At 45.7% G+C, this 22,094-nt stretch overlaps 1 protein-coding gene across 1 annotated transcript in view; it reads left to right on the plus strand.

Moving 5' to 3' along the window:
- Window positions 1-22,094, plus strand: part of LOC138516908 (dedicator of cytokinesis protein 2-like) — a 2,920,848-nt gene that overhangs the window by 419,506 nt on the left and 2,479,248 nt on the right. Inside the window, exons 12-13 of the mRNA XM_069632364.1 lie at window positions 8,446-8,525; window positions 9,774-9,899. Of these exons, the coding sequence (XP_069488465.1) occupies window positions 8,446-8,525; window positions 9,774-9,899 (206 nt within the window). The remainder of the gene's footprint in view (window positions 1-8,445; window positions 8,526-9,773; window positions 9,900-22,094) is intronic.

Genomic DNA, 22,094 nt, shown 5'->3' on the forward strand with positions numbered 1-22,094 from the left:
GGATCGAACCTGTGTTGCTCTGTGTCGAGCCGTTGCCACTGAGCTATGCTCCTGAGATGATTATTGCTAGACTACTCATTGTTCACATTTATGACTGCATCATGTTCTTGTGGACATGCACGTGCCAATATAGTTTAGCAAACATTGCTAAAGCCAACAGTTATGGCTTTGCTGAAGAGACGAGAACCTGGGTCGTCAAAGACGAACCAGTAGGGTGACCTCAACATTCCTGCACTACGAAGACCTCTGGTTCCTCGGAGAATTCTGCTGAGCAAGTGGTACTGCGATGTGGCAATGTACAAACTGCTCGATTGCGTCACGCTCTGGGGGTGGAGTGTGGAGGCAGGAATACATGGAACAGGCAAACATGGGGTCAGGGTGCTTGGTTGCGTAGGCATAGCCAATGGTTGTCCAACTCCAGGCCTCGAAGGAACGGAATCCTGATGAGATGTCAGGATCTCCTGCATTAATATTCATGAGAAACAATTTGCATACATTTAGAATCGTAGTATGCAAATTTATCTCATGCATATTAATGAGGGATATCCTGAAAATCTGACATGTTTCCGGTCCTTGCGTCCTGGAGTTGAGCACCCCTGGATAGTTAAAGACACAATGATTCCGGGGGACGTGGGGGAGGTCCATCAAGGCATATATGGCAGATATGCCTGGCAGCTTGCTAGAAGGACTGCTTTCAATAGATTGAAGTGGCGGGAAGTAGGTAGCCATGGTCTGCAGAATGCTGGATGGGCAGGGGCCTGAGGAGGTGGGTAAAGAGGGTGCATGATGGACAGAGGGCTACAGGGCGAAGTGGGATCTCAGACTGCCGCTCCTTGTTAAAATGACTTTCAACATATATCTATAAGAATAGCTTCTGCTCTTCTGTCTTGAGAAACATTGATGCCAGGATGAAAACTAACAACAGTGGTAACTCCTGCGCTATGAACCAAGAGGTTGTGAGCTCACCAGGGGTCACTAAAGTACCACCTATGAGCTGTAATTAAGATGGAACTGAAGTTTCATTCATGATCCATACCTATTTACCCAAAAAACCCTGCATGAGTTATCTCCCTCTTCTATGCAATATCTATACCAATATCCTTGCCTCACTATGTGGTGCTACTGGGCTCTCTGAAGAATTGCTTTCTGTCAAGGGTGTTGAAGCGCTGGCTTATTTTATTTCTATAAATAATAACATGATGACGGTAACCCAGTCTCAGAAATGGTGGCCTGCTAACCAGACTCCCATTTTGAGCAAGTATATTATACAGCTGTGCCTTACTGCATCAGTATCCTGATCTGCAGCACCTGCTCTCCAGTGGCACAGAGCAGGTTCCCAAGTAACAGATGCCCTCTTGACAGCTGCAGTGGCAACCAAGTCACTTCAGCACAGGTGATGCATTTAAAATATGCACTTCTGTTTCCAAACTACAACATTATAAGAAATCACCATTAGACCCATTCATGCTGGCTCGCTTTTGTCTAATCTTCCGTGGACGTTTGCCTATAAAAAAAGGTTGTTGGCCACTCTTTCTTTGATTCACTTTTGGACCATCGAGAACATAAGGAAGAATTTGTTTGGAACTCTTTTGGGAGAGTTGGTCTTTCCAGGCCATCAGCCAGTGAGGGGGAAAATAGGATTCCTGCTACCATCCTACTTTCAGGGCATATTGTATTTGACTCTTGCTGAGGACCAGGACCTGCGAATCAAAACCAAATCTCCCTAAACTGGGAAAGCAGAATCTGAAAGGACCCACCCTGTCCTACATCCCCTGCTATGGGACGCACAGCATTCTGTGGGCCATTCCATCCAGGATCGCTATTTTCATCCCATCAAAATAATCAAGCACCATTTGAGCTGTGTTCGTTGCTTTCGACCGAGAAGGATCAGTCGGTGCTAATTTTGGTAACTAACCATCTCTTTGAACCACTGTATTCACATCACTGAATCAGCTCGATGCTGCATCACCACAGCAAAGCCCCGTAACCTGTCCACCGCGAGCACCGGAGCCCCGCTGCATCAAACCAAGCCTTAAACTACCTGGACTTCACATTGCGGCTCGACTCAAACCACAGAATCATTGCATCACTCTTAGACACGATCAAGCAATACTCTTATCATCTCAAACCACGCTTGATTGTTGAACCCGTCCTTGTGATCCATTCGACGTGCAATGTTTGATGCTGCTGCAAACAGTAGAGAGCACTCGCTCGAAACCTGTCTGAACACTGACTCACCACCAGAGATCAATGCACATCGACGTCTTCGAACCTGAATTGCCTCGCCAGCAACACAGCTCAACGTTGAACGTTGAACTGCTGAACAATGGATGAAGGTACTTTGAACTGACCCTGGCACTCTGGGCCACATTTTAGGGCCCTAAATCCTAGCTAAGTACCTTTTTCATTTTTTCCAAGAGGAACACATCTGTTTTAAATCCATGCTGCATCTCTTGTCTGTTTTTTCTCCTTGCTCAAAACCCTGAGTGCTGCTGTATTTCCTTTACTGGGTGTGGGATTCATAGTAGCTTTGTAATTATTCGTGCATTGATGTGTTTAATTAAAGGATCTATATTTGTATAGATCCTTGATGGGCATTTCTTTTCTTTTGGCCAGTTGTACTTTGCTGTCTGGGTTGCTACTGGCTCACATTCACACACCTTCTGAGAGTGCAACCTCCCCTCTGTCCACAGAAGGTGCAGAAGGTAAATCTCTTGGCAGTGCCTGCTTTACCTTCCTGGTTGGCATCACTATTGGTTTGTAGACGTGTGGGGGCTGAGTAGGCGGTTTTGTTACTACTCATCCTTGTACTCCTGCTGCTGGCCCCACGAAGAAACAAGTAACACGATTCCACTGCAACAGGTACTAATAACTGGGCCGCTTGGGGATTTGTTGTCAGATGTTATTATAGCCAGAGGCATACAGGAGAGAGTAAAAGAGAAAGATGGAAAGTGAACAAGAGAGAAGTAGAGATAAGGGAAAGAGGTAGAGGTACAAAGAAAATAGAGAGGAAGCAAGGAAGAGAGCGAGAAGGGGAAAGAAAGAGAATGAGGAAAGATGGCAAGAGAGAGATAGTTCAAGAGAGAGATAAGAAGGGACTATAGTGAAAGTGAATGTCCGAGGAACAGTGAGCTATACACATACAAGCCAAGGGACTTAAATACATGCATAATAATCTTGTTTTTACACTGGCAAGCCAGTGCACATGGCATGTTTGGACTTGTCAGTGAAAAATGGCTATAGATGGATTTTTCACTGACACGCTGGCCGACAAGTCAAAACATAACTTGTGCACTGATTCTCCAGTGAGAAGACAAAAGTATGTACTTGTCTGTTTGTGCACATGTTGTTAAAAGAATTGCACGACCACTTTGTGAAAGTGGCTTGCACGGGTGCAATGTATTTGATGCAGCGGATGGAGAATCATCATGCCATGGGAACAATTATCATAGGTAATATAGAGCGGGACACAAAAGCAGGGGGAGCGCAGGAAAGAAACATTCACAAGAAGGAGTAGACGTAGAAAGAGAGATGGAGAAGAGAACAGGTGAAACAAAGGATAATGGAGAAGAGGCCCGGAGAAAAAAACAGGAGAACGGAGAAGAAGCCATGAGAAACTAAGGGGAAAGGATCGGAGAGAAGGAGAAACACAGGAGAATAGAGAAGAGGTCTGGAGAAACACAGGAAAATCAAGAAGAAACAAGGAGAAACACAAGACAACAGATAGGAGACCAGGAGCAACTCAATAGAACAAAGAAGAGGCCAGGAGAAACAAAGGAGAAAGGATAGGAGAGAAGAAGAAAAACAGGTGAATAGAGAAGAGGTTAAGGGACACGTAGGCAAATGGAGAAGAGACAAGGTGAAACACAAGAGAACATATAAGAGGCCAGGAGAAACACAGGGGAATGGAGAAGAGGCCACAAGAAACAAAGAAGAATGGCGAAGAGACCTGGATAAACACAAAAGAATAGTGAAGAGACTCAGAGTAACACAGGAAAATGGAGAAGAGGAAATACCAGAGAACAGATAAGAGACCCTGTGAAACACAGTAGAATAGAGAAGAGGCCAGGAGAGAAACAGCATAGTGAATAGACAAGGGTAAACACAGGCAAATGGAGAAGAGACAAGGGGAAACACTGGAGAACAGAGAAGAGGTCTGGAGAAACACAGACAAATGAAGAAGAGACAAGGAGACACAAAAGAGAACCGATAAGAGACCAGTAGAAACTCAATAGAGCAGAGAACCGAGAAGAGGCCAGGAGAAACAAAGGAGAATGGATAGGAGAGAAGAAGAAACACAGGAGAACAGAGAAGAGACTAGGAGAAACACAGGCGAATTGGGAAGAGACAAAGAGAAACACAAGAGAACCACTATGAGACCAGGAGAAAACTCAATAGAACAGAGAAAAGGCCATGAGAAACACAGGGGAATGGAGAAGAGGCCACGAGAAACACAGAAGAATGTAGAAGAGGCCTGGAGAAACACAGGAGAATGGCAAAGAGGCTCAGAGAAAAACAGGCAAATGGAGAAGAGACAAGAGGAAATACCAGAGAACAGATGAGAGACCATGAGAAACACAGTACAATGTAGAAGAGGCCAAGGGAAACAAAGGAGAAAAGACAGGAGAAAGGGAGAAACACGGGAGAAAAGAGAAGAGGCCAGGAGAGAAACAGAATAGTGAAGAGACAAGGAGCAACACAGGCAAATGGAGAAGAGACAAGGAGAAACACAGGGGAACAGAGAAGAAGCTAGGACAAAAACAGGAGAATGGAAAAGAGTCCAGGTGAAACACAGGATAATGGAGACAAGGGGAAATACAGAAGAACAGATAAGAGAGCAGGGGAAACACAGGGGAACAGAGAAGAGGCTAGGACAAAAACAGGAGAATGGAAAAGAGTGCAGGTGAAACACAGGATAATGGAGACAAGGGGAAATACAGAAGAACAGAGAAGAGAGCCGGTGAAACACAGGGGAACAGAGAAGAGACGTGGAGTAACACACAAGTGGAGAGAAGAGACCAGATGTAACATTGGAGTTTGGAAAGGAGGGCAGTTGAAACACAGGAGAATAGAGAAACTGGCAGAGTACTTGGGTGCCTACCACGTGCCGCGAAGATCTTTCTGGTTGCAGCATCTGGCGAGACCGATGTATTACTATGCACGTCCCTTAGGAAAAGCTATTGCTAAGAAAGGAGTTCTATTGTAATCAGCGAAGGCAATGTGGGGGTTCCAGTCTAAGCACCAAGAAACACCAACTTCTCCGGAGTCAGTCAGCTCTTCTGCGGCCACCTCCCGTGGTAAGGCACCTTGCGCTGATGGACGGAGAGGTCGTGTAATACTTTTATCCAGCGTTTGTAGTCTTCTGTTTGGCCACTACTTTGCTATGAGCACCCAGAAGCAAACGATTAAGTAATGAATAGTATACCCGAGGTAGGCAGGGGAGAGGATGCTGGACACATTGACTAGCAGGAATTGGGAATATTCCCCTAAAATGTTTTGGCTGGCAGGTCGCTGTTGAGGTTGCCACCTTCCTGGTGGCCGGTGACAATAGATGCTCTCTTCAAAGGGACCTTTTCAAAACTGTTAATTTGACCCCCTAGCCTTCATATCTTCATCCTGGTTGTAGATCAGTTTAAAATGAAGCCAAGTTGCACTGTATTTCTTTGTATAGGAGTCTTATTATTCCTGTGTGTAAGTTTCCCTGTGTGTGTGTATCCAGTGTGGCCTGGCACAGGCGGTGCAGGGACTGCCTGGCAATAGGCCTTTCCAGACTCATTCCTAAATTCGTATATTCAAGAACAAAGGAAGGAATGAGGGCGAGTGATACTGAACTGATCACCTGGCTACCCTCTGATTTCGGGCCCAGCACCCTACCCGCCCAGCTGCACAACCGCACTGCCTCCCGGCCACCCTTGCACTTGGGTTTGTATCTGTAACCCTACACTTCCCCACCCCTGCAGTTTTGGACACCTGCTATCTGCACTTACTTTTGCACTTGCCGGCCGCACTTCTTGTTATTGTCTTGATCCCATGTACAGCACTGCCCCCGCCCTTTACCCAGGCACTTTTCCCCTCCCGCTCCCCTGCACTTGCATGATCTCAATGTCACTTGTCCAAGCAAGATCGTTGTCTCCATCCTCCCTTGCCAGGTCGCGCCTTGAAACACTTGATTATAGGCCCATTACAAATGACATAACATCATATCAAAATCAGATGACATCATGAACATAAGTGAAGCTTTGATGAGAGATATTGATATATGTACAAATAAAGCTGTCCACGAAAAGGAGATCACATCAGTTTTTATCAATTTGATGGCACTAACTGCAAATAATATGCTGAGGTTTAGTCATACATGAGCTTTCAAAATCACATGGATTTACTTCATCAGATGGTAACTAGAAAAGTGAGGAGACAGAACAGTAATGAGAGTGTTACTCTAAAAGCTGGCAAGCAAGGAATGCATTGCAATGATCATCCAATCGAACAGCAACCCATCTACACAACAGAACTCTGAGCTGCAGACAGAGCAGCTTTTTTTTTTAATTGCCCGATTACCCATTTGCAAGTTACCTCGGTTGGCAACTAGATGGACCCAGTTAAATTATTCGATTCTGCTTTTAGGCAGCAGCCTCCTTGCGCATGCGCAACACGCCACGTTCTGTGACTGGCTTCCCTGTTCTGGCTCCTTGGGTTGGGGCATTGCTATAGAGGTTCGTATGAGATGAGCAGGCCGCCTCTGGTGAAAAGTCTCAGTGAGTTCGTCTGTTGGCACAGGTGGGTTTCCGAGACATGTCAAAGGAATGGTGCTCTGCTCAAACAAAAAAGCTCACATTTAGAAAACAAAAACATTGTTTATACTACATTCCCCTCTCTTGAGCTTTTACCAGTTGGCGAAGAAGATCAACGTGTCTTGGAAAGCTCTATTCCATCTCAACTTCGAAATTTCATGACTTAAAAAAAAAACAAATTGCACTAACATGGTGATAAACATTTTTACCATAGGAAAAGGAAAGAAAGTTAGGAAATCAAGACAACTAGAATCAAGACAATAAGACAGGAAGAGAAAAAGGAGGGAGTGATAGAAAGTGCAGAGATATAATAGAGACAATTGAAGTGTAAGTGAAAGGTACCCTGCTGACTTCCTGGCTGATACTGTAACTGTACTGGTTAGCTGGCCACCCTCTGATCTCAGGCCCAGGTCCCCTCTCCTGCCAATCACACTCCTGCACTGCCTTCCTGGCAACCCCCGCACTGGGGACTGTTTTCTGTATCCCTACAGTCCCACTACCAGCACTTGACACCTGATGTCTGCACCTACCCTTGCACTTGTCACCTGCTGGCTGTACTTTTACTTTTGTTATTTATTTTATTATCCCATGTACTGCACCGTCCCCTGCCACTCCCCTCTCTCACTTGCCTCCTTCCCCTTCCCATGCACTTGCGCGATCTCAATGTCACTTGGCCTAGTAAGACCGTTGTCTCTGTCTTCCGTCTGTTCCCCCTTCCTTGCCTCGTCACGCCTTGAATCACTTGTGTATAGGCGCGTTATAAAAGCCATATCATATCAAGTAACATGGGTGTGACAACCGAGAGACAAACAGGAAACAGCTGCTAGAAGCAGTCATCAGCAAGTCACACCCTGGGGATTCACACCACCAGTGTGAATCCACAACCAACACCCAGGTTCTCTACTTGCATACAGTGCCACTCCCTGGAAACGCTCATTTTGTGTCGTCATCCACGTGCCCTCCTCGCTCATCCACGCCAGCCCTACATGCTAAAATCATCCGACCCCTTACCCAAACCCCCAACCTTAACTTTGCAGCCTTTTGCGATGGGCTCCCTCTGTGCTTCCTTGCTGTTGCCAGTCCAATGGAAAAAGAAAAGGCACTTGCTCTATATTCCATTTTTACATGGCAGCGGCCATCTTTGCGTCCGTTTTTTTTACGGGCAATTGGGCACGCATAATAGGAGCCCATTTCCTATAAAAGATGAATACTTTAAAAGTAATTGTACCCTGGAGGGAGCCCAGTGTTTCAAATAGAGAACACTCCTGAATTTGCGGGGTGGGGGTGGGGGGAGTTCATGCTCAGGATGGTGGGCTGTTACCGGCCACGTGCGCCCTTGAATGAGGGAGAGGAAACACTGTAATGAAACAGAGCATCCGAAGGACTTGGGTGAGTGGGAGAGTTTAACACACACAGTAGTGCGCCTCCCTGCCCAGGTCACATCTATGAGAAATGAGGCTGTCGCTTCTCAGGCAGTTTAATGAATACATAACAGCGCTGAGAATGAAATCAGGGCCGGGGAGGAAGAGGGCTATCCGCTCTCCGCACAAGAATTAAAAAGAAATCCATGTCCGCCTCATTCTTCTCCTATCAGCCTCCATCGGTCCATGTGTTCGCCAGCAGCCATTGCTGACATCCTGTCATTACTTTCCAGGGTGGCAGCCGAGAGTGATTATCTGCACAGTCTGATAAGGAAAGCCATCGAGGCTAAAGACATCAACCACAAGGGACAAGGTAAGGCACGCTGGCTTCCCGACCCTAGGATAGCCCACAAGCTCGAGAAGAAGGCCTGCTCACCAGAGAGGAGTGATTATACGAAGGATGGGTGAGACTATCACCCAGTGGGGCAGCAAAAACACTGCTTACGCCATGACCCCATCCATGTAGATGAGCAGTGTCTCCTGGACTCAAAGCACCCCATAACCCTCACTGGTTCTGATCTGGCATCATATGTGGTGTGTGTGTGAGTGCGCGCATGTGCGGGCACACCTGTGTGTGTGTATTCATGTATATATTGGAGGGATCGATGGTCAGAAGGGAGGAAATAATAAAGAAAAGCACGAGGAAGGAAGGGAAGTAGGATTGACAGCAGACAGGACTATAGAAAGTAAGGAAGAAAGGGGTGCATCCAGGGATGTCATTTCACCAAAATGCCTGGGGTAGCGGAAGTGGCATCACACGACCCTTGATCTCTGATGACATCAAAGGAAATTATGTAATTTGACCCCACCTTGAAGTGACATCACGGGAAGCGATGGAAAAAAACCTTTCACCCCTCGACAAAACAGGAAGTGGCATCACATAACATTGTTTCTGAGTACACTATGAAATATATGGTTACGATATCACTGTAAAGTGATATACATTTCATGCAAGAATGGCTCACCATATGTATAGTTAATATCAGTGCGTATAGGACCATATTACCAAATCACTGTGAATGCAAGCAGACGTCCAGGGCCAAACGATAATGAGTTGTGTTATTATACAGCACTTACGCTTAAGCGCTTCACATATAACAAATATACATAAAATATCACCCACCCTGTGGTGTTGGTATGCATTTATCAACCTCAGCAGGATGAAAGGCTGAATTGACTTTGCTGGGAGTCGTACCTGCAACCTGCAGATCACACACACATTGCAGCAGCCAGCGCTCAACCCACTGAGCTATGTTACCGGCTACAGCTATCAGAAAACCAGCCACTCCTGAAACAAAGAGCCAAATGGTGCTGGCCACAGCCCATGAGCCTCAATGTAATAGCACGTTTAGACGCAGCAAGGGAGACCTCTGGCGATCCCTAAATGACGCCCATGGATGCATCAGGAAGGAGGCAGATATTCACGGATGGATGGGGAGGGTAAGAGAATGAAACCCGGTGGATGAATGGGCGATGGTTAAATGGATGGAGGCCTGAGGGTAATGGGGGCAGAGCTGCCTTTCACTTATCTGACTGCTCATGTTTCTCTGCTCTTCCTCAGGGTTCTGGGTGTCCTTGAAGATGCTCTCTGGAGACCTGACGCAGGTGCGGAAGGACCACCCTCACATTGTTGACCGGAGTACTGTCGTGGCCAGGAAACTAGGCTTCCCAGAGATCGTCATGCCAGGTGGGTGCACCCTTTGTGTGCCTCAGAAGAACCTACTGTAGGTTTGGAAATGTGCTACCTGTCATTCAGAAGCTCACAGTGTTCCCTTTCAATCAGGCTTCAGTCCATATTTTAGATATGTCTACGCACAATTAATAATAACCTGCTGATAGACAACAGCTCTGTAATCAGAGGAAAAAGACAGATTTCTTTGCAAAAACCGGTATAAAAAACGAAAAAAAAAGGAAATTATTTAATTGTTCTAAAATTGTAAACTGGATTTTTTTTAAATGTCTAATGATCTTATCCTGTTTTAGTCATAATAAGGGATGTGGGTTTATTGCCAGAGTAGAAAGAATCGCTGTGGAATTGACCGTAGTCGATTTCGTAGCAAATCAGTTTTGATTTTAAAAAAATAAAACTTTTTTTGTTGTTGTTGTGTCAAGTCAAAAATTAAGACTTTTCAGAAAAATAAATGACACTGAAACAGTACGAAAATACATTTGAGCTCTTTCGCCTATCGCACATTTCCATTATCAGCAATTTAGTCTAACCTAAAAATCATCCTCTCTCAAGATTAGGACTTTACACATATACACAATCTAAAAAAAACTATAATAACATGTAACTCTTTCAACAATTTCCCAGTTAAGCAGCAGTAAGATTTAGCTCTTTTAACAGTTTCACAATTTCCATTATTAGCAGTTTGTCGTGACCTGGCACCAGTGTTTCCCAGAAGGAGACCGTTGTTAACCACCAGCCTCTATCAAGACAATTTGAACACTCTCCTTTCTAATGTCCCAGCACACTCCCGCAAGAGATGTTCTAGAGTCTGTGCCCTAGTTCCATCACATAATGGGCAGAGATTGTCTCCAGACTTCACCTTATACGTAATGTGTAACATTTCTCATGTGGGCAGCAAATTGAGGCGTAATCTCAAGAAATCCGACCTGCTATACGGATCTTTAAATCTCCTCAAGTACGTGGCCAACCACACCCTCATTTGGTCAACACTCGTCAGTGATGGAGACACAATCGAAATCTGCATTAATGCAATCATCCTGATCCGGTCAGCTCTTTTTATTGTCTCTTTCACCTTCATGGGATTTTGAATCAGATCGATTTCTGTGTGTTTGCAGCTCATGAGAATTTTAAGAACTTGGGCCTTTAAGTCAATCAAATAGCAATTGGTAGACCCCTCTAATGCACAACCTATATCCTTATATAATGAGGATTTTGGGGGAGCCTGGATCAGCCTATACAAAGATACCCACCTCCACTCCATCAATGATCTCACAGACTGAAGGCCTAATTAGTACCTCAGACAAGTCTTTGGGGCACAGTTTGGGAGATTTAATACATGTTTCCACAGTCTGCCCTCCAATCTATCCCAATTTACTTTGCCAAAACAACCCAAATGTGTCTGTAGACCAAACCCCCCCTACTCATCTTTTAGCTGGCCGCCACTTCTCCTGTACCCCTGCAGTGTCAGTTCTGTCCCTCTAACGTGGGTCAGATCCGATGCTGCAGGGTCCCTTTTTCTCTTTTTTGGGTCCCCGCTTCCATTGCCAAGGAAGCTGGGACACCCCGAAGCCCAAAAATGCAGAGCATGTAGTACGGGGGACACCCCCGCAACCCACACTCCTCATGTTCAGTATTTCTGGGCTTTGAATTTTTGGTAGAGGCCGAATTCGGCCAAATGGTCCATCCAACCATTTTTTTTTAATCAACTTGGGGGTTTCCATAACAAGAATGTTACACTTGTCTTGAAGAAGAAATCACATTATCAAAACCTAGAGTAACACTATAAATTATTCTCTGAAATGTTTATCATTCCAAGATGAACAGTTTGTACCACTCCTAATTTACTATTTCGAAATACCCCTAGGAGAAAGCGACAGGAGCAAATAACACCATTGAGGTTTATCGCCTGCTTTGCATAAAATGAAGATCATTTTGAGATCATAAGAATGATGACAGATCTTTATATTTGATAAATGTGTCCGTAATAAAAGGGTTACATGCTTCAATCACTAAGTAAATAAATGGACACTGGACTTGGTCCTCATTTAATTTTTCACAACGTTCAACCTAACAACACCCTATTTGTAACTTTGGATCAATTTACCGTTTCAGTCACCTTTGACTATGGTTGTGAGGACAACATTTCATTGACTTCAGTCACTACACTGTAGTTAGAGGGCAAGTCCCACTCAGAATTGCAGAGTTGGACTGCCCCTTTTGGGGTGGGACCAAGCCTGATTTGAGCATAGTCTTTCCCCATTTGCAATGGCTTGCCCGCCGAAGAACGATGGTCTGGAGTGTTGCACAGACGAATGCCAGAGGCGAACATTGATTCAAAACCTTCCAGCCATCGCCTCTCTGGCTTTGCTACTCAGAGATGTAGCCAGGTCATAGTTTCGCATGCACAGACATCCAAAGAGAACACAATGTGTAGGCTGTAGTGTGTGGCCTTCATTAGCGCTTAGTGTTTCTGACTCCGAGGGCAGAGCCACATTCAGCTGCAAGCAGAGGCCTGATTCTGAGTGAGGTGAGGATATTAGTCGTCAGGGGATTGGCTGCTTTTCACAAGACTGAAAGGTGTGGCAGAGAGAGAGATAGGAAAAACTCAGCGCTTGCACTGACTAATAGCGCTTGCACTGACTAATAGCGCTTGCACTGACTAATTAAGTATAGATTCGGCTGCGGGTGAATGTAAAGGGTGGGTCGCCTGCCAAGCTTGCCACTGTAGAAGAATACAAGTGCAAAAGTTTCATTCACACTGCGCACACATCTAGAGCCTCCATGCGTAAATTGCATATGTTTAATTGATTGTAGGTCAGCCTGACACGTGTTTCGAGCTACAGGCTCTTCTTCTGAGGCTTATGAGATCCCGGTATAAATTATGTCTCAATTGTGATTTGACCGTGGCCTCACTGTTTATGCAATCCTTAGCTATATGTCTCGCAGTTGCATAATTCTATTAGTTTGTGAGTGGTAGTTACCAGCATTTCGGCGTGTGGGCCATTCTGGGGCATCTGTCAATTGACAATTGTGACATAATTGATACTGGGATCTCATAAGCCTCAGAAGAAGAGCCTGTAGCTCGAAACTCGTGTCAGGCTGACCTACAATCAATTAAACATACGCAACTTACGCATGGACTCTCTAGATTTGTGCGCAGTGTGAATGAAACTTTTGCACCTGCTTTTCACAAGGTCCTGTGCTTGGCATTCGGCATCTGTGACGAGGTGTACAGACCTGCGGCTGGTCCACAGCTCGGGGACTGTTGGTAAGAGCACCAGTACTGCGGTAGAGAAATGTAGGGGTTTGCCAAGGTGCTGAGGTTGCAGGGTAGAACGGTCTGCCAGAAGGTAGGTAGTTAGGTAGGTAGGATTTGTGTATAGCTGCTCGCCTCGAGAGATGGCTTGAGTTAGAGGGTAGGGAGGCGGGGTCCTAGGCATTATTTCGTTGGGGAGATGGACATCCCAAACAGAGTGGGGCAGGGCGGCAGGATAGCAGAGTCTCCATTGTGTTCTGAAGTGGCTGTGACAGCAATACAAGTCGTAGGATGATGGGTATTCATTTCCAATTTTGTCACCATTCACCTATTCTAAAATAATCTTCTCTGTACATAGCACCTTTACCAAAGTGCTTTGCAAACATTTTTTATATACAATTATTATTACGCAACTGAACTTGCACCTCTTTTAGTATGCCTTGTTTTGGATTTGAAGCTGAAGCCTACAAGCTCATGCATAAATAATCAGCGAGGGCTCAACTCGTTGAGCTATATTACTGGCTATGGTTTTCCGCTTCCACCCCTCTCCATGCAGTGTGCTGCTGGTCTAAGGGAACAGCTCAGCAGGAGGCAAGTGGGCGCTCAGCCGGTGACGTCAGATAAGTCGATAGTTACGTGTAACCACAAAGCACAGTTGCCACAGTGCAGCCTGACCACTCACGCCATTTTCCAACCTCTCCACCCTGGTGCCGGAAGCTCAACTCATGAAAAGACGTCAAGGCAACGTCTGACAACTCGAGAAACCCAGCCCGCTTCAGAGAAATCACCCCCTGTAATGGGCTTAGCACCAAGGACACCCCAATACTGTATATCATACCGGCAGTGCTTAATTTGTATAAAGAAACAAGTGCCAGGGTAACACTGCAGCTCATTGTGGTTGATGGAGGCACTGACTATCACCACTTCATGATTAAAATGAGTCTGAGACTACAAGTGCCAGGGCTTTGCCCTGGCAAACACCCCCACAAATGAAGCAGTGCATACAGGTAGATGGGCCTCTACAACCCAGGGTTCTTGTCTCTTTATAATGCCCCCCTCCCCCGCGATGGAAAGCACCCCGGTTGTCAACATCCCTACACCCTGCACGGAAAGACCCAATTGGGATGCAAGGCTACACCGCGATGGCTTCCTGACACAGCACACAATTTCACGCAGCGCGGTCACAGTTTATGAGACATGTTATATAGTCTGCAGGCAACTCTGTGTTATTTATTTAAACATATTCACAGCTTCTGGATGTAATTCTTGGCGAACGCAGGGTGCAGTGTGAAAGCGTGACAGCAGAGGTCACCGGCGAAGCAAAAGTCCTTTAAGAATGATTATAAAACATGTAAAAGGAGTAATCCATAGCCAATAGGACTGGCTTTTATATAGGTGAAGGTTTGTGTATATTTATTAATAGTGATGTATGCGTTAGCTTATGCAAATGTGTCAGTATGTGGCTGTGGTTTTCCGTGGAGGCTCTCACGCAAGATCTCTCGAAACTCCACTTCCCATAGGCTGATCTTCCTCTCTTGAACCAGGGCTGCGACTCACTTCTCCAAGAACTCAATACAACCCTCACAACCAACAACAACCACCAAACCCCAGTGAAACAGTGCACCCTCAAGCCTAATCCTTCCGTACCCTGATACACTCAAGAACTCGGAAACAAGAAAAGACTTGGTGAATATCCAGCAGTGCATCCAACCTTGACCTGCTCAAGGAACTCTCTACTGCACGCAGACATCTGATCACCACGGCCATGGCCAAATACTACTAACATATAACAGCTAAGGCCAAAAACAAACGCAAAGCCCTCTTCAATGCCATCAACTCTCTGCCCAACCCATCCATCCCATACTCCATCGACAAATCCACCACCATTAACTCTTTCTTCATCAACAACATCAGCATAATCTGCCAACATGTAGACACCAACGCTACAACTGACAGCACAGTACACATCCCATCTCGCAAAACCACAACTACTTAGGCAATTTTTAAGACACTCACTATGTAAGACCTCACTGCCACACTAGCATCCCTCAAGGCCATATATCGTATATGGACAACATCCTCTCTGCCTCCATACTCAAGACCCTTCGAACTGACTCGCTCCTCCCTAACTTGGCAATTATCAACAGCTCCCTAACTCAAGGAACCGTCCCCTCAGCATGGGACAAATCCTCCTGCTTCTGGCCTGAAGATCTTAGCAAATACTGCCCCATCACCCATCTTCCCTTCCTAGGTAATATCTTTCTGAAAGCAGTATCAACGTGAATCCTCCAACACATCAAAGCCAACAACCTTCTTCAGTCCTATCAATCTAGCTTCAGACACAGATGCAGCCCAGAAATGGCTACTTTCAAGCTGTGCGACGAAGCCCTTACAATCCTTGATGATGGCCATCCATGTCTCCTGGTTCTCCTTGTTTGTTTGTTTGTTTCTTTATTTGTAACGCACGCTGGACCCGAAGGTATCCTTGACTGCTCAGCAGCTTTTGACAGAGTAGATAACCATACCATCACTGCAAATCAACATCAACACATGGGCATCAGTGAGATCATCCTCAGCTGGTTCAGATCGTATCTTGCTAATTGTCATCAGTTTGTACAATAGATTTCTCCAGATCACCAATTCCACTTGCCACTTGCTGGCTGCACTACCACTGTTTGTTGCCTTTATTACTTATTACATTATTATTTTTTATCTCTTTTCCCTTCCCCCCCTCCATGCACTTTTTTCTCCCTCCCCCTCTCCCTGCACTTGCACGTTCTCAATGTCACTGGGACTAGTAAGATTGTTATTTTGTTCTCCCCTGTTCCCCTCCCTTGCCTTGTTGCGCTCTGAATCACTTGTGTATGAGCGCGATAGAAATAAAATATCAATTCACTTCAATTCAATCCCCATCAGCCGTGGAGTCCCGCACGGAATCAACCTGTCCCCTGAGATCTTCAATCTTTACATTGAACCACTTGGAGCCATCCACGCTACACACAACATCCACCGTTATGCAGATGACACGTAGATGTACCTCAAGATATCCTCCTTCATAGACATCCACAGTCTTAAGTCCTACTTCTCATTGCCCCAGTGGTGGATATCCAGTGCTTATTGAAGCTCAATCCCTCCAAGATTGAATTCCTACTTCTGACCAACAGCACTGAGCACTCAGACATCCAGACCTGGCTCTCTGCTATGCCCCTCGAGGGCTTCAAAACCCAGCTGGGCAACTCTAGGAAGTCCCTTGGGTTTGACATTGACAGTCACCTCTCCTTCAAACAACACATATCAAGGAAGACACAAACGTCTTAGTACCAACATTCTGGTGTCCACAGTAGTGTGATTCCTTGCTATGGTGCTGCCGATGGTGATTATTGTAATACTGTGGATGCATTTTTGTTCCCCACTCCTCCCCCTCCTCCCATTGGCTGATTCTTGGATCTCCATCACCTACTCCCATGGTACGGTTCTCACCCCATCCCTTCATCAGAGGGGCTGGGCTGGTGTCCCTCCTCCTCCTTCTTGGGGCTAGATATGTGTTTTCCCTGCCTGACCGCCCCTGGGTGGGTAAAACCTCCCCTTCCCTCCCAGGCTGCATCGTTTACACTCTTCACTCCTTGTTCAAATCCCTTGTTTTTCATGTACTGTCTTAATTCATCGCTAATGTCTCCCTCAACCTTTCCATTGCCTTTTACTCTCATGACATCTTCAAATCATCCAACAATGTGTTTGCTACTGTTATTCGCTGTCCAGTGTAGAGTGTGTGTGTTCTGTTATCTTCAATAGATATGAATACAGAACATTTCTCCAGATCTAAAGAAACCACAAACCACTGCCCACATGCAACTGAATGTGGCATCTATGATTTAACAGAACGCTTTTGCCACTGTCTCGAAATCTACAACCTGCACCCATTCCCTGCGCTACTAACCCAGAAGTCAGCGACCAACCTAGATGTTTTGGACTACAACTCCCATCAGTCCTAGCCAGCATAGTAAATGATGAGAGATTATGGGCGGATGTGATGCATAACACTGGGAGAGCTTCTGGTGGAATACACCTGCACAAGCTGCTCTTTCATGCCAGCGTCACCTATAAAACAGGCCCTGTGTTCCCAGATGAGCCGCAACATACGGGATGGTGACAAAGCAGGTACTTTAACCCGTCAGACTATGACATGTGCCTGCGGTGCCAAACCCTGAGGGGAATCAGGATTAAGAATCAAATTGCTAACCCGGCGAACAGAGACATGGTCCCCAAGAGCGCAGGGCGTTTTAGCACTCGTTAGAGCCTGGTAGGCATGGCTACTGCGCTTCCAATCTCACATGGCGGTCAGCGACACTATTCACTGACAAGCAACCACTAAAGGGGAAATTAGCCAACTCGGCCAGTGCCGCGTGGGAAGGTGCTGTTTTTGGGTAGCACAAACTTGCCCTTCACCCAAGGGTCAGGTACTGAAAACAAAAGTGGGGAGCTCATTAGCATATGGAATTGGATGAGACTTCACCAGAAATTAGCATGTCAAGGTGAAATATGCAAATGTCATTCAATTATCTTTCCATAACCATACAAATTGCAAAGGACAAAATGCATTAACCTTTCATAAAATCAAGACACACAAAAAGCCACGAGAGGATATTTTCTTCTAATTGTGTTTTGAAAACAATTAAAAGTGAGCATGTTTTAAACTCCAAAAATCAATACCAAAGTTTTCCCCTGCAACATGCAGTCCTGAGATGTGACATTTCAATCTTAGGTGTCTGCTATTTCTCGTCCAGTTACATGGTGCAGTGGTGCAGTGTCGAACCTGGCGACCACGTTTTGAATACTGAGGTCAGCATAAATTCAGAAAAGAGAGCCAATGTTTTTACACACAGGTGGGGGTGGGGAGGCACATGATTAAAAACAGAAGGCTCACAAGAGCCTGTGTCTGCTTCCACACATGTTCAGAACAATGGTACCAGCAGAGCAGTGCACAGGACTGAATCACGGCTTAACTGAAGTGCAGCTCAATATGAAAATGCATGTTTCACTTTGCATGAGTTGCTGCATGCAGAGAAGAATGTATTGTATAGCCTCGCTCTAGCGCAGCTGGCCACATTACTACAGAGGGGGCCAGCACTGCCTTGGCATTTCCTACAGCAGTGCAGTGCTGTTGTTGGAGGGAGAGAGAGGTTTTTATTCATCTTGAAGGTAATGAAGAAAGAGACGCATTTTTAGTGTTCTGTGGAAGTGCTTGATGAAGGGATGAGGTATGAGTTATTGGTATCTGTTTAACAATTAGAATATATTTGTATTCTCAGAAAAATACCCCCCATTAGCAATGGTAATTACTGGTTTTATCCTTAAAACAATATGTATTCTAAACTATACAAAACAAGAAATAACATACTTGTAACAAAAATGTTGTCTAGCGTCCTGGCAGTGACCACTTGTGTCCAGCCACTAACCTCCAATTGTAGTGAAAAAATCTGCAGATGCTTGTGGACGAGGAGAAGGACTGGAACATGGAGTGAGAGGAGGATTATGTCTGCTAATATGCTCGAACCAGGGCGATCTCATCATAGGTAAACCCAATCATTAGTGTAATATTGTGCTACTGACAACATGATCACATCATGGGTAGACTCAGGGGTCAGTGTGATAAAAATCCACTGGAAACATGGACACAACATTGGTATATCCAGAGGCCAGTGTGATAAAAAGCCTCTGAAAGCCTGGCCCCATCATGGGTATACTCAGGGGGTCAGTAAGATAGAAAAACAACTGAAAGCCTGCATGCATCATGGGTAGACTCACGGGTCAGTGCGATAAAAAGGAACTGAAAGCCTGACCACATCATGGGTAGACTCACGTGTCAGTGCGGTGAAAAGCTACTGAATGCCTGAGCACATCATGGGTATAATCAGGGGTCAGTGTGATAAAAAGCCTCTGAAAGCCCGACCGCATCATGGGTAGACTCACGTGTCAGTGCGGTGAAAAGCTACTGAATGCCTGAGCACATCATGGGTATAATCAGGGGTCAGTGTGATAAAAAGCCTCTGAAAGCCTGAGCACATCATGGGTATACTCAGGGGTCAGTGTGATAAAAAGTCACTGAAAGCCTGAGCACATCATGGGTATACTCAGGGTTCACTGTGATAAAAAGCCACTGAAAGCCTGAGCAAATCATGGGTATACTCAGGGGTCAGTGTGATAAAAAGTCACTGAAAGCCTGACCACATCATGCATATACTGAGGGGTCCGTGTGATAAAAAGCCACTGAACGCCTGACCACTTCATGGGTATACTCAGGGGTCAGTGTAATAAAAAGCCACTGAACGCCTGACCACTTCATGGGTATTGTCCGGGATAAGTGTGATAAAAAGTCACTGAAAACCTGACCACATCATGGCTATACTCAGCAGTTAGCATGGTGAAGAGCCACTGAACGCCTGACCCCATCATGGGTATACTCAGGGGTCAGAGTAGTGAAAATCAACTGAAACCCTGACCACATCATGGGTATACTCACGAGTTAGTGTGATGAAAAGCCCCTGAAAGCCTGCACACAACATGAGCATACTCGGGTCAGTGTGATGAAAAGCCCCTGAAAGCTTATCCACACTGAGCTGGGTGTTCTATCAGACAGCCCTTTAAGATGAGAAGCAATACCCACGAAAGGGACGTGGATGCAGATCACATTCATACATCAATAATCAAGACGACACAAATAGTTTGGCAAAGTGTGTCTGTTTTAATGTCAAGTATCTTAAACAGGGGGTACAACGAACATCAGCAATCGCTCTATCCTTTGACTCTACTTACTTCATAAAAAACTGGGCTCTCATACCCAAAATTGGTCATCATTGACATTTTGACCTGCGTCATTACCAACGTCATCCTACGTGGCAAACTACAAAAACCTAATGGAGGGTGTGATTGGTCCTAAGTGAAATACTCAGTACAAGCTCTATATCTGTATGGAGTAGCGGAGGAAGGTGATAGGATAATTAACATCAGGTGGGGCAACTAAGCCCTCCCCTCAAAATGGCCACTATGAACGTCACTAAATGTATGGCATCCCATTGGCTACACAAGCTATAGGACCCTTAATTACACGGTCCCCTACAATTGGTTAGCTTCTAACCTCTGTCTGTACTTTTCCACCTACGTTAAGCAGCATGCAGACTGAACAACCGGGTGCGGGGAGCTCGTCTTAGCACCAGCTTCTCGTAAATTAGCATATCAGCTATCATCACCTCAATTGTCCAGTGTCCAGTGCTCCAAAGTTGGCCTTGAGTTTGTACTGTGTTCTGAGAATATTTAAGGAGTATGGGCACAGCCAGCCTTTGTGCGTAGGTGTGTGTCATGATCACTGGTACAAACACACAAACCCTGCACCCCCAGGTGACGGAGGCAAGGCGAAATGCCATACTTAATTGTCCCTGTCAAACAATCAAGCACAGGGGACCCAGATGGACTCAGTCCAGGCACCTTTGGCGCCGGGCTCTTGAACAAATATGAGCAGAGACATTATTTTGGTGTAAAGTACTTTATTACATTCACAGAAACTATTCACATGCATTCAGTCTGGGTGTGGCTGCTGAAGAACTGAGTAGCACGTGCAGCATCATTTGGGAGTGGCAGGGTGTGGCCAGAAAGCCAATGATAAGGGGGCATGGCCAGGGCTAGGCTATATAAGCCCACCCAGCCTTCATGCAAGTGTTTCACGTTATTCTGCTTGAAGGCAGCGTAACGCTCACCGCCGCTTGGGTGCAGATTCAACTTGGAATTCAGCTCCAGTGATTCAACTTACCTAGAATCAGTTTGCTTCTGCAACCTCGCTACTTACCTGGGAACCTGTTTCACCGGCAACTCCTCTACTCACCTTGGGATCAGTTCTCGCCTCCAAACACCTCTGCAGTGCCTGGCACTCACCTTCCATCTCCAGACCTCCCGAAAGTGAATCCTAGCCGCGACACTGCAGCTCGCCGCTTAACTCATCCGTGGCCGGCACCTGCCAGGAGAAACAAGAGACAAAGGTTAGACTTTACCGAAAACCTTCAGTTTATGGTCGCGCTCATTGCACACCTCATGCTTACCCTTAAACCAGCTCTCACCTATGGTCGGATAGTCGTGGATCCTTTTTTCTTCATTCTGGCCGCATATCAAGCTCTGAAAAATCATTGCTGGGCCGCACTTTCGCCAACTTTACAAAAACGATAGTCACTTACCATTACCAAGTGGCACTGTCTCAGCTGGACTGGACTACCACTTCAGAGGCCAGTGAAGTAACTCAGCCCCATATACAACACGCCCCTGCTGGAAGAAGCACGACGGAGAGCTCATTGTCCATTAATAACAGGTTAGCCTATGGGACGTTGCATGCTCACGGAAACCACGCTGTGGAAAGAAGGGTTAGAGGGACACTATAGCAATAGACAGCCATACTCACGTTCTCTCATATCCACGCAGAAGCAGTTCTACCGATCACGGAAGATAGCAGCATATTTGCAGAAGGTGAGCCCTGACCAGGGTGATCCAAATCCAGGGAGGGCTGCAACCATGCCCCAACTCCCCCACAGAGACCAGGTGAACGTAACAGTGTGACCATCTTCCTCGTCCAACTTCCCTCTATCACGTGACTGGACACCATGAAATCGAGCCTTAAGTGTATTTGATTCTATTCTCCAATAGCCCTCTGACGTCTTTTGTTCTGCTTGACTTTTCTGAACAGGAGTTTCTGTTCCTTCACGTTAATTGTATCCAATGTCAGCCAATTTAAGTTTGATAAGACCTTGGTTCTCTTGGCTTTGTAAACTCCTTTAACTGAGATTCACGTTGTTAATTCAATTGCTTTATTAACTGCGACACACTGAAAATTGAGGCCTTCTTGCTTTGTTCAACACTGCTTATATGCGTAGTGGAAACATCCATCCTTTACTTGT

The sequence above is a fragment of the Ambystoma mexicanum genome, chromosome 6q (genome assembly GCF_040938575.1).
Source record: "Ambystoma mexicanum isolate Mex_15411 chromosome 6q, UKY_AmexF1_1, whole genome shotgun sequence".
NCBI classification, from domain to species: domain Eukaryota; kingdom Metazoa; phylum Chordata; class Amphibia; order Caudata; family Ambystomatidae; genus Ambystoma; species Ambystoma mexicanum.